Source organism: Mus caroli, chromosome X (genome assembly GCF_900094665.2).
Source record: "Mus caroli chromosome X, CAROLI_EIJ_v1.1, whole genome shotgun sequence".
Lineage (NCBI taxonomy): Eukaryota > Metazoa > Chordata > Mammalia > Rodentia > Muridae > Mus > Mus caroli.
The window spans coordinates 34944146-34961306 of NC_034589.1; the positions used below are offsets into that span (position 1 = coordinate 34944146).

The 17161-nt window shown below is 34.9% G+C and overlaps 1 protein-coding gene across 3 annotated transcripts in view; it reads right to left on the reverse strand.

Annotated features, from left to right (window-relative positions):
* Thoc2 (THO complex 2) overlaps positions 1 to 17161 on the reverse strand; it is a 110414-nt gene that overhangs the window by 9728 nt on the left and 83525 nt on the right. For 2 of the 3 annotated variants that reach the window (XM_021153791.2, XM_029473077.1), the window contains exons 31-38: positions 11384 to 11814; positions 11136 to 11194; positions 9646 to 9681; positions 4075 to 4212; positions 3686 to 3755; positions 3443 to 3603; positions 646 to 722; positions 142 to 187 (exon numbers count right to left, since the gene is read on the reverse strand). In XM_021153791.2, coding sequence (XP_021009450.2) covers positions 160 to 187; positions 646 to 722; positions 3443 to 3603; positions 3686 to 3755; positions 4075 to 4212; positions 9646 to 9681; positions 11136 to 11194; positions 11384 to 11814 — 1000 coding nt within the window. In that variant the 3' untranslated portion in view covers positions 142 to 159. Of the gene's footprint in view, positions 1 to 141; positions 188 to 645; positions 723 to 3442; positions 3604 to 3685; positions 3756 to 4074; positions 4213 to 9645; positions 9763 to 11135; positions 11195 to 11383; positions 11815 to 17161 lie in introns of all 3 variants that reach the window. The other variant, XM_029473076.1, reaches the window with a different exon arrangement.

A 17161-nucleotide genomic window follows, 5' to 3' on the forward strand; every position in this document is an offset into this window, starting at 1 on the left:
TCTATACACAAAACGTCAGTGTGTTATAGTAAGGTAAAAATTGGAGTAGCTGTATCCTGCAAAATGGATCTCGTCCCTTTACCATTTCCAGATCTCCTTTAGGTGTATGTCTAAATGAAAAGGAGGGGAGAATATACTCACCTTGGTTGAAATTGATCATTATCTGTGCTTGTCAGAGGACTTATGAGTAGATAACAAATTAAGGGAAAACAAGCTTGGGGCAGGAAGAATAGTGTCCTCTCTTTTGCTACGACCCCTTAGGTTTCTAAGCCTAATTGGCTCTGATCAACTACTAAGCTCAAGAACTGAGAGCTCTGCTGTGCCCCATCATTCTGCACTTCTCACCATCCTCCCCCAACCAAGGGATTCTCTGTTTCTTTTTTTCCTCTTGGTAACAATACAAAAGGGAGCCTATACAACTTTTGTCATAAAACATCTCGATCACTACAGAATCATTTTTTTTTAAATCATGAAGATCAAACCTCCTGTTTTCAGATTATAAACTGACAGTTAACTACATATACCACTCTAAAGCTAGTAAGCCCCTGCATATTTAGATCACACAGAAGAAAGGTTTCATTCTAAACATGAATAGTACCAAATTCTTCTACTACAGCGAGTGAAATATAAAGATGAAAAGGATATTGTTTCTTCTCTTCCTTTCCTCCTGAACTATCCCGTTTTTCTTTCTTTTCTATCTTTTCTTTATCATGCCTGGATTCCTATGAGGAATGATGAAATTAGTTGGGAAAGGAAAAATCAAATACATTTTTAAACAGCAGCTTGAAATTCCCTTGTATCATCTACCAGCTATAATTTTTCTTCAAAAACTTAATGACTTCAAAACCACATGGAACAAAAAAAAAAAAAAAAAAAGAAAGGAATATTGAACTCACTCCTCCAAAAGTGAAAACATCCATAAACCAAGTGTGACAGTTTATAAAACAGGAAATGATATTTGCAAAAAAAGTATAGCAGTCACATATCCAAAATATCTAAAGAAATCTTAAAAGTGAATGTCATAAAAGACTCATTTTGAAAACCATGTGAAGAGATTTCTCCAAAGAAGATATATAAAAACATGGAACAACAGACATCTGGTACCATTAGTCACTGAGAAAATACAAATTAAAACCACAATGAGTTACCACGTACATCCACTAGGATAGCTATGAATATACTAACATGTAAAGGAGCCAGTGTTGACAATGATGTATAGAAATTGCACCCTGATGTATTGCTAGTGGAAATACAAACTATATAGCCACTGTGAAAAGTTTAGCAGCAATTCAAAAAGACTAAACAAAATTATCTAATAACCTAAAAATTCTATTCCTAGGTATATCCAAGAAAATTGAAGGTAGTCAAAGGAATTACTTCATATCAGTACACTAACTGTCATAATATTATTCATAATAACCAAAAATCAGAAACAATCTAAAAATCCAACAATTGTCTGGTTGTGGTGGCTTACCCCTGTAATCTTAGCACTAGAGAAGCTGGGGCAGGAAGACAGACTGCAAGTTTGAGGGTAGGCTAAAGTACTGAGGAAGCTCCCAAGCCTACTAAGTCTACTAAGGGAGGTGCTGTCTCAAAACATAACAAAAAATCCACCAACTAGCAAATGATTAAACAAATGTGATAGCTTCATATAATGGAGTATTCTTTGGTCATAAGATTAAGTAATGGTAGATACTACAATATGAAAGAACAGTCTCAAAATCATTCTAAGAAGGCAGAAACAAAAGACTGTATTATTTTATAATTCTACTTATATGAAACATTAAAAATAGGTAAATCCACAGAGACAGAAAGATTAGTGGTTGCCAAGGACTGGGGAAGGCAAAGTAAGGAATAAATGTATCATGAGACTATACTTCCCCTTTGGGACAATTAAATTGTTTTGGAAGCAAACACAAAATGTACAATATTGCAAATATGCATACCACTTAATTCAGTGGTTGTCAACCTTCCTAATGTTGTGACCCCAACTATAAGATGATTTTTGTTATTTTATAATTATAACTTTGCTACTATTATAAGTAGTAATATAAATATTTTTGGATGGGCAGGAGAGATGGCTCAGCAGTTAAGAGCACTGATTGCTCTTCCAGAGGTCCTGAGGTCAATTCCCAGTAACCACATGGTGGCTTGCAGCCATCTGATCTGATGCCTTCTTCTGGGGTGTCTGAAGACAACTACAGTGTACTCATATACATAAAATAAATAAGTAAATCTTTAAAAATTACATATTTTTGGAGATAAGGGTTTGCAAAAGGGCCTCTGCAAATTGCATGATTCTGTTATCCTATGTAAACTTAACTCAACTGAAAAAGGAACAGCCTATCTTTGGAAGCATACAGAATTAAATTATCTACCATTTACTTTTCTAAAACTGCTTTTTAAAACTTATGAATACACTACACATTTGTAACATTTATAATAATGCTTTATAAACAGTTCACAACTTAGTGGCTTATCAATTATTTTAATGGAGCATGCGTGAGGTTTAAGTATCAATCATAAGTATATAACAGAATGAACTTTGTACATATATAGATATACTTCAAGAATCAAAGAAACTAAAAACAAAGAACTGTGGATAGAGGTAAACTTAAAGAACTAAAGTGGTGAGCCGGGTGGTGGTGGTGGTGGTGGTGGTGGTGGTGGTGCATGCCTTTAATCCCAGCACTTGGGAGGCAGAGCTAGGAGGATCTCTGAGTTCAAGGCCAGCCTGGTCTACAAAGAGAGTTCCAGGACAGCCAAGGCTACACTGAGAAACAACATCCCCACAACCCCCCCCAAAAAAAGGAACTTAAGTGCTATGAGTGAAAAGGAGAGAAAAAGGAACTGAAGTGATGAGTGAAAAGGAGAGAAACGGACTTTCAAAAGTATACTAATTCTAACTTCACAGTAATTTAGAGCACATCTACCTCAAATGTTCTAAGCAGAGAACCTGTTCCTTCCCAATCCTCCTGTTGCCATTCCAAAATTAACAAACCATTATCTGACAAGAATAAACATACATACACAATGAAGCACTAAATTTATAGGGGTAAGTATTTTCCTCACAAGGCCCTACCCCAAGATGAGGAGCCACATGCAATTAATAGCTGCTTTGAAAGGAAGAGGGCCAGCCTTCTCTAAGGACAAGCCTCTGAATAGTTCTCCAATCCCAAATTGTCAGTCCTAACACATATACACATGAGCAGCACTAAATGGACTCAGCAGGTGATACTTCCAGACACATAGATAGGTGTAATAGTAATAATCATAACGAGGTCATGAAGTTTAGAGGAAGTTGGGGGAAGACACAGGAAAACAGAATCCAGAGTTTGGGATGGAAATGATGTAAATAAAGTACTCATCTATGACAGTCTCAAAGAATAATAAAATACATGTTTTCTGAAAACTATACAGTTTCTTTGCATTCCTAATTTACCTTTTTGCCACCAGATGAGATTTTATCCATCTTCTCAGATTTAAACGAATCACTACTGCTTTTTTCTTTTCCTGAAGATTTTGACTTATTTTTCTCTTTGTCTTTCTCATTTGGATATTGAGACTCACATGGACTCTCACTTTTGTGTTTTGAAACCCCCACTAAAATTACAAAAGAGAATAATGAAAGGCTTTTCCAGTTCACTCTGATGACTGTTTCCAAGGTATTAGTAAGTCTACCTACTTGTTCCATTCTCCTCTTTCCGCCTCTTTGTTATGTCCGGTGGCACTTCGCGGTCATTGTTTGAATGATCCTAGAACCAAGAATTGTGAACTACATTGATCAAGGGTTATAGTTTTGATTTTGTTTTGAAGTATTACTGTTATATAAGAAAGACATCACTAAGTAGCACTGGAGGATATTTGCAGTACCACATACTTGGTAAAAAGGCATGATTACTAAACTGAAGTTCTTTATTTACTGTAGAACATACGAATACACTTTAAGAAGAAAATACCAGCTAAAACTTGAAACAGACTGCTGTGGAATAAAGCAGTATTTTCTAAAAGCAGAAAAACATATTACTATACACAAAATAAAGCTTTCCAAGCTAATTTTTAAAAATTACAAACCCTTTTCCGTTCTTTCCTGTCCTTTTCATCTTTTTTCTCTCTTTCTCTGGATCTTTCCCTTGACTTGTCCAAATCTTTCTTGTCCATTTCTCTCTCCTTACTCTTGGACAGTGGTGGAGGGTTATGGTTAATGTAGAGCTGTTAAAATTAAGGCAATATTACTAAAGATTATTAGTTTTCCAGTATTGACAGCCTTTGGTATTTTTGTTTACTAAACAAAAGATAACAGGTAATTATATATAAAGTCAAAACTAGTTATCTACTTGTTTTATAAGAGCTAAAGTAAAAGAATAGAACACATTTACAAAGGCATTAATCCTAGGCCTTATAAGGACTCCCGTTTTAACTCAGGAAATTGACAAACTATCATTCTCCTTGTCACTCCAGTATATAGGAGTTCATATGTAAAAGACTACACTGTCTCTGCTGAAAAAGACAAATCCTATGCACTCAAGATATTGAAAAGTCTCACAAGCAGTCAGTGACAATGGACAAAAAAAGTTATAAATAAAACCTAGACATGATTTTGCTACTACATCCATTTTGCATAGGTATAAACCAGGCAGTGATTATCTCAAATAGTTTGGAAATATAAAGACTGATGCATACTCTCTACTTTCATAGTTCTATCAAATAATCACAACTATGAATTCTATCTCACTGGTTCTAAACAGCCCAGGATACCATCACCTGATGGTGACTAGACTTGGAAGACTGAAAAGTGACAGAACAAATACTCTCTGTAAGAAGGTCTATTAGAGTGATAAAAGAGCCAAACATTAAGGCTATTCTAATTCCATATGAGAGAAAAATCCTGCTTCTGAAAGTTGGAAATATAGAAATCCACTATAAAAGAGAATGTTTAGGAAGTAGTCAGAAAATAATCAGATGCCTAACTTTATGGCATTTAGAACTGTGATACAAGTAAGTCTATGTTTCATTTGATACATTAAAAGAATAATGGATAGAATTCATTATGTAGCTACCTAATTCTAGATATACCCTAGGAAGAAACAGAACAGTGAATACAAGGTAAAGTAAGCTTATAGTAAGGAATCCTATGATAATCTAAGAAATGGAAGAAAAAGAACCATCAATTTGAAGTTTAAACACTTATTTTTAGATACCACCAAACATTTTCAATTCAATTGCTTAAGAAATGTTATCAAGCCGGGCGTGGTGGTGCACGCCTTTAATCCCAGCACTNGGGAGGCAGAGGCAGGCGGATTTCTGAGTTCGAGGCCAGCCTGGTCTACAGAGTGAGTTCCAGGACAGCCAGGACTACACAGAGAAACCCTGTCTCGAAAAACCAAAAAAAAAAAAAAAAAAAAAAAAAAAAAAAAAAAAAAAGAAATGTTATCAAAGCAACAGAGTGGATTCTTTTTTGGGGGAGGGGGGCTTTAAAAAAATCTATGCTTAAAAGCTGAAGAATGAGCGGGGCGTGGTGGCACACGCCTTTAATCCTAGTACTCCGGAGGCAGACACAGGCGGATTTCTGAGTTCGAGGCCAGCTTGGTCTACAGAGTAAGTTCCAGGACAACCAGGGCTATACAGAGAAACCCTGTCTCGAAAACAAACAAACAAAAGAAGCTGAAGAATGACTGAAACAGTCGACGTGTTTATCGATAACAAAGATTAAGAGAATAATCTATAGTCTAAGTACTAACTAAAAGATACTTTTACTGGGTGTGCCTTAAATGACTTAAACTTTTTCTAATTGTGAAATTTATTACATATTTTCCCATATTTTAATATTATTTATGGACTAGATAAGATAAATTCAATAATTTATTTAACATTCAACAATATCCTTAAAGTACTGTTTCACTTCTCCTATTACTAGAGTACCCCCACACACACACCAAAAAAGACATTTTTCCATGCCTACTTGAATTCTGTACTGTAAGGAATTAAGAAACTTCTCTAGGATTTCTGCCATTAATACTGAAATATTTCACTATTGGCATTCAAAGTCAAATAGTTAACTGATACACAATCCAATTCTAGGTTTATAAATAAAGCAATTTATTTCCTCCTCCCTGTCTTTCTAATAATTGTGACAACACCTTTTACTACATCACCTACTGAGTAGAATTCATACTTCTTTGTTTAGGCATTCTAGGCATGCTGCATAATCGTCACAATTATATCCTAGCATACAGCAACCTAAAGTTCTGTGGCCACCAGTAGTCCCTAACTTTCATCCTTTTTACCTTACTAGAATAATTATTTTTATCTTAAAATTCTCAGGTTTAAAAAAATAGCCTGAGAGCCATCAGCACCCTAAACGATCTCTCAGCTCTGCGATTCACTTTCCAGTATACTCCAATTCTATTATTATTGTTATTCATATGCCACTCCTTAACGGGGTTTGCTAGTAATCTCAACCTATTTATTTCTTCCCACAATCATTTCTAGTACATCTCCAACTAGATGCCTTTTCCATTTTTATATATGTCTATAAAAAAATGTTTAACACATTATTGTCCAAATAAGGTTAATAATATGACAGGACAATCTATATATAACACTGTAGGATTTTTGTTACTGGCTTGATTTTATTTCTTTAGATTGAGACCATTAATATCTAATAAAGGAATCTAGCTAACTCTCCAAATCAAGCCTCCGTTGGCATAGTAGCATGTCTTTAGTACTCTCTTCATCATATATAGCTGCTAGTACTGCTATCCCAAACACAACTGACCAGAAGTAGAACTATGTGAGGCAGAAATGGGTGTGGAAAGGGAACTGACAAAATATATGAATCCTATGTTAGGTTAGTCATCTTTTAATCTCATTAAAAATTAAATCTATGTATTACTTTACTATGAATTGGAAAGTAAAATATATCCAAGAATTATTAAGAAAGAAAATTTGGGGAGCAAAGCATAACTTTTTTTTTAAATCAAACTAAAATCAAGGAAACAATTTTGTATGTATAAGAAACAAGGTAACATAAAAGACAGACAGACACATATCTTACAATAAAACCTCTAGGAAGTAAAAGCTGCCCCAGAAACAGGCTATATAACTTGCTCAAAGTCCAAGAAACTTTATCCCAAGTCATTCAAATGCTAGTAGATTTTCTATATACTTAAAATTATAAAATCAGCTACTATAGAAAAATACTACTTTGGATCATTAAAGGTATTTGAGTGGCTAAACCTTACTCTAAGATCCCATGCCAAGGTAAGGAACTGAAAAATGAAATGAATCTCAAAGTCTTTAATTGTGTGTGTATGTATGAGAGAGAAGAGAAGAGAAGAGAAGAGAAGAGAAGAGAAGAGAAGAGAAGAGAAGAGAAGAGAAGAGAAGAGAAGAGAAGAGAAGAGAAACTTTTAAACTTTCTGATTCCATGTAGATTAATCTATTGAATTTCAAGTGCCCACAAAAAAACTTGTACAAAAATGTTGGAAAATTGACCTGAAACATCACATTTAAAAAGTAATATAAACACACTAAAGGAACTAAGAAAATTTTAGCATCTATTATTAAATTGAATGTTAAGAACCAAGAAACCTTAATTTTAACTCACATTTTCTTTTTACTTTTCTCTTTCTTTCTTTCTTTCTTCCTTCCTTCCTTCTTCCTTCCTTCCTTCCTCTCTCTCTCTCTGTCTCTCTGTCTCTGTCTCTCTCTCTCTCTTTTTCTTTCTTTTTATGGCCCTACCCACGATGGGCTGGGCCTAATCACTAATTTTAAAAAATGCCTTATAGCCAGATTTTTATGGAGGTGTTTTCTTTCTCTTTATTAGGTATTTTATTTACATTTCAAATGCTATCCCAAAAGTCCCCCATACCCTCCCCCCAACTCCCCTACCCACCCACTCCCACTTCTTGGCCCTGGTGTTCCCCTGTACTGGGGCATATAAAGTTTGCAGTACCAAGGGGCCTCTCTTCCCAATGATGGCCAACTAGGCCATCTTCTGCTACATATGCAGCTAGAGAAGAGCTCTGGGGGTACTGGTTAGTTCATATTGTTGTTCCACCTATAGGGTTGGAGACCCCTTTAGCTCCTTGGGTACTTTCTCTAGATCCTCTATTGGGGGCCCTGTGTTCCATCCTATAGATGACTGTGAGCATCCACTTCTGTATTTGCCAGCCACTGTCCTAGCCTCACTCGAGACAGCTATATCCAAACCCAGACACTATTGCATATGCCAGCAAGATTTAACTCACATTTTCAATAATGACAAATTGTATGCCACTGGGAATAAAGCCACTGGGAATAGCTCAGTCTTTCATTTGTCAAAAAGACACTATCATCTGCGCTATTTAATTCATAATACTGTTATAAGCATGAGGTGAGACAAATATATATCATCTAGACATGGAAAACTGACAAAACAATCTTCACAACAAATGCAAGAAATCGTAATCTTCATCACTAACAAGAAAATCTAGTTAACCTTAACATCAGGTTTCAAACCATTTCAACACATGCCTTAATAAATAAATACTAACAAATTAAAACTATTACAAGCCCATGGATAAAAAATAACCCACACAAGCTACTGGTTAAGACTACCAAATGCAATCCCAAACTGGCTGCAAAGACCTACTATACTGCAGTACATCTTTATGATAGCCAATAAAAAGGTTTTACTTTTTAAAATAAACTACTAGTAGTTTAACATAGTAAAAAGAAAAAAAGTACAATTTTTTAAAGTATATAAACTTTTAGATAAGAGTTTATCTTAAAAACAATGCTATATTTTTAAGACACAGGCACTAAGGCTATTTTAACCACTAATAATTAGTAAATGTTTGCCCAGAATCCAGACATTTCAAAATTCCATTTAATCTATAAGAATCATAATTAGCTTAAGTAGAAAACATAAAGTAGAAAAACCAAAGTAAAGAGGGTACAGATTTCATAGTAAGACAAAATGTCAATAGACAATTCAAGTATAATACTGAAATGAACTCCATAAGAAAATACACAAACTGCACACTGTTTTTAAGAATCGGAATACCCAGGAGAATAGTGTAAAAAGGTGAGAATTATTACTGATATATAAACATAACCAACAAGTTGAGTACTTCCTTCCAGGAGAATGATTATTCTATATTTACTCTATCTCTTGGTATTATGCAATAGCTACTAAAGGATACTTCAGCAGAGGGAGATATAAAGAAATTTATGGATTGAGTTTTTAAAAGTTCTATGAATGCAGCAAATTACTTTTTTGTTCTTCTGAGTTATCTATAAACAAAGCAATAAAATTGGAAAGGCTGCTCTGTGAAACTATGAAAGTCTATCTACAACCCATCCCAAATAAACCAGCAAAACTCTCCTTTTCCTAAATCTAAATCATAAAAGAAAAATACATCATACAGCAAGAAAAATATATAAAAATACTGCCATATCACAAATATAACAATGTGTCTCTATGGCCGATTGTCATCTGTGTTTGTTTGTGGTCAAAATCTTTAAAGGTAATTCTATATAAACTGAGTGCTTTCTCTCACCAATCCTAGCATGCAAAGTTTACTAGGGTGGTGGCCCCTACTAAATAAAGGAACTTAGCAATTTCTGGTGTACTTAGGCATGATTTTAAAAGACTCAAACCTTTGCTGAAGAGTCCTTGAGATCGATGAGACTGTCCTGTAGAAAATGAATGGAGATGACAGGTGAGCTGGCATAGTTCTCAGAACCCAGAGGAACTTTGGGAAGTATATCTGTAACCTGGAAACAAACCAGCTATTTCTTGTGAGGATAAATTCCAGGAAATCACTATCAATATGAATATCAGCAATCAAAACAAAAATCAAAACCATATAATGGAATTGTAAAGTTAAAAACAAGTATTAAATATTAAAAAAATTAAAATTTTGTTCTGATTGAAAATTTAAAAAAAATAAAAGTTGATGCCACATATTTCATATTATGCTTTAAATAATTAAGAGGCTATAAAAAGGCAAAACATTTTTCTCTACCAAAAGTTGAGAACAGTAGAGGTCACCATGGGAAAAAAATAACTAATATTTTTATAGTTATCCTCTAATTAAAAGAGTTCAGATTTTATTCATTTACAACTCCAATAAATATAAACATTTTATTCTGGCTAGAAAATTCAGTGGCATTAGAAGAAAAAATATTCTATAAAACAGTAATCAATATTTTGTTGCAAAAGTACCATGATTATTCAATCTTATGCCTCTCACAAGGAAAAAAAAATTAAAAGAAAAAGAAACCAATTATAGTATTCCACCACAGTGCTCTGGATGAAGAATTAATTAACTTACAGTTTTAAAAGTTCAACGTACTGCAAATTCAAAGATTCCATGAAATTAGATGACTTTAGAATTAAAATTAAATATGGAGCAAGGAATGGCTACCCTGAGTCTTCAAGAAGGCTACACCCACGATATTGTGCTGCAGTTGAATGCCTGGGGTTTCTCTTTGCTGGGTGGTAGGACTGGATGCCACATCTGCTCTTATCGTAACGAAAGGTTCAACTTGTTGGGAACCCAATGGGTATAAACAAACCTCCAAGGGAAGATACAACAGAAGCTGCATGCTCACTGAATAAACACAACTACAGGAGAACTGATCACCAAGGAGACTTTAAAATGGAACTCCTTTCAAGACTCCTTCTTAGAAGGCACATCGGTATGATGCTCATCAAGAAGCTTGATAAATTCAGAGGTATCTTGTTTATCCTGTATCATTCAGGAAGTCTTCAGTGCTATATAATCTTCAACATTTATGCCGAAAAATAGCTTCATTCTGCTGAAAAGATTCATTTGCTTGTAGCTACCATTGCACTCCAAAAAGGACTGCTTAAAGCAGTGAGGCACTTCTGGGTAAAATTTCTCTTGCACTTTGAAACACAATAAAATTAGTGCTAGGTCCTTGAAGTTTTAACATTTTTATAAGAAAAATATTCAATAGGAAAAATCAGTCCACCAATACAGAAAAATTTCATTTTCTAATGCAATATAAAACCTCCAGTGGCTCCAGTGAATACTTGGCACAAGACTTGAAGGAAGTCAGGACATTGGTATTCCAAACAGGTGAGCCTAATACGGATGCTGCCTTCCTCAGGCTATACTAACCTTTACTGTGGAGGAATGTGATGGAGAAGGATGAGTATCAATTTTGCGGCGTTTTTGTTCTGTTTGGACAAAAAGAAATAGTCACAATAAGGTATATGTCTAGTCATTCCAAACACTTCAAAAAATTAACAACTTTTAAGACCAAATATTTGTTGCAGTAACAAAATCACTACCATAACAAGACACAGATATAACCAACAAGCATAATTAGGTCCAAAAAGTAAATAAATATAAAAAGGTACACTTGCCCCTGTCAGACTCCGAGATATCTGATCGGGGAACAGGTGACTTCAAGGACCCTGAAACTGGTGTTTTTTCTCCTCCTTTAACATTTTCCTTTGACTTCATTTCCTTTGCTACATCTCTTTCTCTGGATGGCTCCTTCTCTCTTTCCCTTTCTTGAGTCGATTTTGATTCTACGATGGGGACGGTGGTCTTGAATTTCTCATCCTTAGCTTTTTCTTCCTTCTTGAACTTCTCTTTCTCTTTGTCAGATTTAGGTGTTCTTTCCTTTGTCTCTCTTGCTTTGTCTTCTTTATTTGGCCGCTCTTCCTTCGGTTTTTCTTTACTATCTTTACCAAGTGCCCTGGCCTCTGGAGTTGTAGCTGGAGTCTTCTCCTTTTTCTCTTTTTCTTTCTCTTTTACTTTTTCTTTGTCATTTTCCTTAACAGCTTTGTTGCTTAAGAATAAAAAAAAATATTTTTTTAAAAACTAATCATCAAATATATCCCATATCTAAAATCATAAGTGAGCCAAGAGTAGTGGTGCATGCCTTTAATCCCAGCACTTGGGAAGTAGAAGCAGGTAGACCTCTGTGAATTTGAAGGCAGCCTGGTCTACAGAGTAAGCTCCAGGACAGCCAGGCCTATACACAGAGAAATCCTATGTTGACATGCAAGCAGGCAAACAGTCAGACAAACAAATTAGCAAATAAAATATCAGAAAGGGCTTCTAACAACTTAAAAAATTCCATGAAACTAAGAGGAATCCTCAGGAAGATAAATAAGGGCTTTAGGATAAGTCGGTAATTCTTCATGTGAAACAAACAACACAAATTCATAAATATGTAATTAAAACAATGATTAATAATAAGTAATTTTAGATTATTTTATATATAAACTTTGAGGATAACAAAATAATGGTGCAAACCAATTAAAGGCTCTATCAGTAAACAGACTATTCAGCTGTATTGACTACTTTCAAAATTACTATGAGCTTTTCTTATATTAACAAGCCTTACTCAAATTGCCTACAACAAGGACTGTATCCTAAAACTTCCAAAAACTTCACCATTTATATCTCCCTGAATATCCAATATCTCTGCAGGACAAATAAGGCTGTTAAACAAAGCATAATTATGTAAACTATAATTAGTTATAGATAAATAAAAATGGAAGTAAGCAAAACTTCAAAGTCTAGCATACATGACTATTGTACTGCTAAATTACTACCATTTACCATCCCACTCATGGATAAACAAAGAAGAATCCAGGGAACTTCCAGGTAAAATGGTAGGTGATGAGCCCGAGGAAAAAGTAAACTTCATTCAGAGTTTAACACACACACAGAGAGAGAGAGAGAGAGAGAGAGAGAGAGAGAGAGAGAGAGAGAGAGAGATGGGGGAGGGATAGAAAAAGGGAAGGGGAATGAGTTTTACTACAGTGATAACACTCATTACCCTCAAATCTACTAACAGATTTCAATGAAAAAAAAAATGACACCAATAGCAGGTGGGTGAACAATAGACAGGCATCCCATTCTGTCACTCTGTATGACTAAATGAGGGAGATGTGGCCTTAGAAGTAGGGACCTCAACTTACCAAAAAGGAAAGGCAATGTGGCTGACTGGATTAGATACAATTATTTTGTTGTTTCCAAGAAATATATATCACTGCTAGAGATACCTACAGAGTGAGCCTCAAAAGATAGAGGTCAATCTACCAAGTGAATATCAGCCAAAATCAAGCCGCCATAGCTCTTCCAGTAGCTAACAAAGTAGAATCCAACTTTTTGATAACAGTTAAATAATATAGCTATATATGAATGCTTTAAAAATATGTAATAGTTGGGCTGGAGAATTGGCTCAGCAGTTAAGAGCACTGACTGCTCTTCTGGAGGTCCTGAGTTCAAGTCCCAGCAACCGCATGGTGGCTCCCAACCATCTGTATTAGAATCCGATGCCCTCTTTTGATGTGTCTGAAGTCAACTATAGTGTACTCATATACATAAAATAAAATTAATCTTAAAAAATATGTAACAATCAAAAAACATATGCACTGAATGTTAGACCTGTGAATTTCATAAAAACAAACATTAATGTTCATAAAGAGTCACACAGGTGTTGATATAGTAACAGTGAATCATTTTGACATTCCAATGTCAACTTTAGATATACATTCAGACTAAAAAATCAACAAAGAAACTGCCAAGTTAAACTACACCAAAGAGCAAATGGACTTTACAGATAATCTGGAGAATATTTTACCCATCTGAAACTGAATGCACATTCTTCCCAGCAGCCCATAGGCTGCTTTCTAAGAGACTTTATTCTGACTACAAGTACGTCTTAAGAAATGCAGAACTGAAATGAATTTTTCTATCTCATTAAATCATAGTAGACTAAGAGAAATCAATAGCAAGAGACATTTCACAAGTACTCAGAGACTGAAAAATACACTCATGACTGACCACTGGGTAGTTGAAATCAAGGGGAAGCTTGTAAAATTCCAAGAATCAAATGAAAATTAAAGCACAACATACTATACTACTTCAAATACAACTAAGGCAATTCTAACTATAAAAGCTTACATAAAAAAAAAAATCAGAAGTCTGAAATAGTCTAATGATGTCTTACAAAAACAAGAAAAAAGCAAATCACAAAGCAACTAATAACAAGAAATAATTGAGGTTAGGGAAGAAATTACTGAAACAGAGACTAAAAGAACAATATTGAAAATCAACCAATCAGAGACTTACTTCCTTGAAAAAAATAAATAAAAAAATTGTAACGGTCTAAGCAAACTAGTCAAAACAGAAGACTCAGGCTAATACACATTAGAGATGAAAAGGGTGAATTTACTGTCAATTCCAATGATATCCAGTATCATCAAGGAAGAAAACTCGAAAATCTAGAAAAAAATGAGTAAAAATTTTCCACACACACTCACACACACGATCAGAATTAAGTCAAGAGAATACAAGCACCTTAAATAGATCCATAACAAGCAACAAGACAGAAGAGAAAGCCAGAACCATTCAGATCTACTAAAAGTGCCAATGCCAAAGATCCTCAATGTTCCATAAAATAGAAAGTAAAGGAACACTACTGCAGTAGTTTGAACATGCTCAGCCCAGGGAGTGAAACTATTTGGAGGTGTGGCCTTGTTGGAAAAAGTGTGTCACCTGTGGGCATGGGCTTTAAGATCCTCATCTTAGCTGCCTGGAAAAGAGTATTCCACAAGCAGCCTTCAAATGAAGATGTAGAACTCTCAGCTCCTCCTGCACTGTGCCTGCCTGGATGCTGCCCTGTTTCCCCCTTGATGATGATGGACTGAACCTCTGAATCTGTAAGCAAGCCCCAATTAAATGTTGTCCTTATAAGACTTGCCTTGGTCATGGTGTCCGTTCATGGCAGTAAAACCCTAACTAGGATAGCTACCAAACTCATTCTACAAAGTCAATATTACCCATACATCCAAATTGAATAAATACACAGTAAAAGAACAAAACTATGGACAATTCACCTAATAAACTAAAAAAAGAAAAAGAAGAGATGGCTCAGCAGTTAAGAGTACCCAGTGCTCTTCAAGAGGTCCTGAATTCAATTCCCAACAACCACATGGAGGCTCACAGCCATCTGTAATGGGATTTGATGCCCTCTTCTGGTGTGTCTGAAGAGAGCAATGGTGCATTCCTATACATAAAATAAATAAATAAATCTTCAAAAAAACCTTTCATGTTTCATTTATTTTATGCGAATGCATGTTTCCCTGCATGTATGTATGTCTGTGTATGACATAAATGCCTAATGCCCACAGAGACCAGAAGAAGGTATCAGATCCCCTAAAACTAGAGTTGCAAATGACTGTTAGCTGCCACATGGGTTCTGGGAACTGTACCCGGGTCCTGTGCAAAAGCAGTCAGTGTTCTTAACCTTGCGGAGCTGTCTCTCTAGTTCAAGATGCAAAAATTCTTAAAATCTTGTAAACAGAACTCAAGAACACATTAAAATCATGCACCATAACCAAACTCAATTCATCCCAGGCATGAAAAAATGGTTCAAGAAATATAACACAGTAGATAGACTCAGGATTAGAAATCACAATTTTATGCCAATAACTGCAGAGAAGCACTGATAAAAACATCCTTCCATGAATTAAAAAAAAAAAAAAAAAAACCTAAGAGAACTAGAAATACAGGGACCATATAACAAACCTTCAAAAGCACTTCAAAGGCAAAATCAGACTCAACCCATTTATTATAGTGCTCAAAATCTTAGCTAGAGCAGTAAACAAGAAAATGAACTGAAAGAGATAATAGCAAAGAAAATCTTCAAACTATTTAAAATGTAACATGAGCCTATCCTTAAAAGACCCAGAAGACTACACCAGAAAATCCTTATTTCTAATAAACACATTAAACAAATTAACAGGCTACAAAGTAACATGAAAATTGAAAGCTCTATTTACTAAAGATTAAATTGTTGAGGAAGAAATCATCTACAATAACTTTACAAAAAGCAAAATACTTAGGAATTGTCCTGAGGAAATAAAAGACTAATAAAATGAGAATTAACAAGAGACTAATTGAAGAAGATACTGTCCTATTCAACTTATATTGCTTTAATTTTATCTTATTTCAGCATTATTAATTTTTTAGATGCCTATTTGTTTTCTAAAGAGTAAGAAAGGACATAGATGTGGGTGAGCAAGGAGGTGAAGAGGAACTAGGAGGAAATGGGGAGGGGGAATCAAAATCAGAATATACTTTATGGAAAAATATTTTTAATAATAACCAAATTTTAAACAGCAAAACTGACTGAACCATGAAAATAAAATTAAAAAAAATAATGAAATCCCAAGCTTATGAGTTAGGAGAATCATTACTGTGAAAATGGCTCTATTACCCAATGTAATCTATATACTCAACATAATCCCTATAATATTCAAAGGAAATTCTTCATTACAGAACTACATACACACACACACACACACACACACACACACACACACACAGAAAGAGAGGGGGCCATGCATGTACACACACAAACAAGTACACATGCACACACCTAAAACTGAAAAAAAAAAAATACAAAAGACCTGGAATGGCCAAAGCAATACTCAGCAGAAAAGGTAAAGCTGGGAGGTATCTCAATAACTGATCCCAAATTATACTAGCAATTCACAGGGACAAAGACAGCATGGTAGTGGAACAGGAACAAACATGGATAAGTGGAGATCATTGGAATAGAATATAGAAGCAAGAAATAAATGTGGACAGCTACACTCACCTAATTTTCAACAGAAGTATCAAAACATAGATTGGAAAAAGGGCAGTATATACAACAGACAGCATTGGGAAACCTGAATACTGCTATGTAAAAGAATGAAACTAGATCTCTAGTACTCATTCTGCTCAAAATCAATTCAAAGATCAAACACCTCGATGTTAGAGCTGAAATTAAGTTTCTACACAACTAAGGAAACAATCATCAGAGTGAATAGACAGCATGCAAACTGAGAGGGAAAGCTTGGCAAATTATGTCTCAGACAGGAGAGTGATAAGGATTGCAAATAATTCTCCAAAATTCAAGCAATCCCTCTCCTGGGCATATATCCAGAAGATGCTCTAACATGTAATAAGGACACATGCTCCACTATGTTCAAAGCAGCCTTATTTATAATAGCTAGAAGCTGGAAAGAACCCAGATGTCCCTCAACAGAAGAATGGATACAGAAAATGTGGTACATTTACACAATGGAGTACTACTCAGCTATTAAAAACAATGAATTTATGAAATTCTTAGG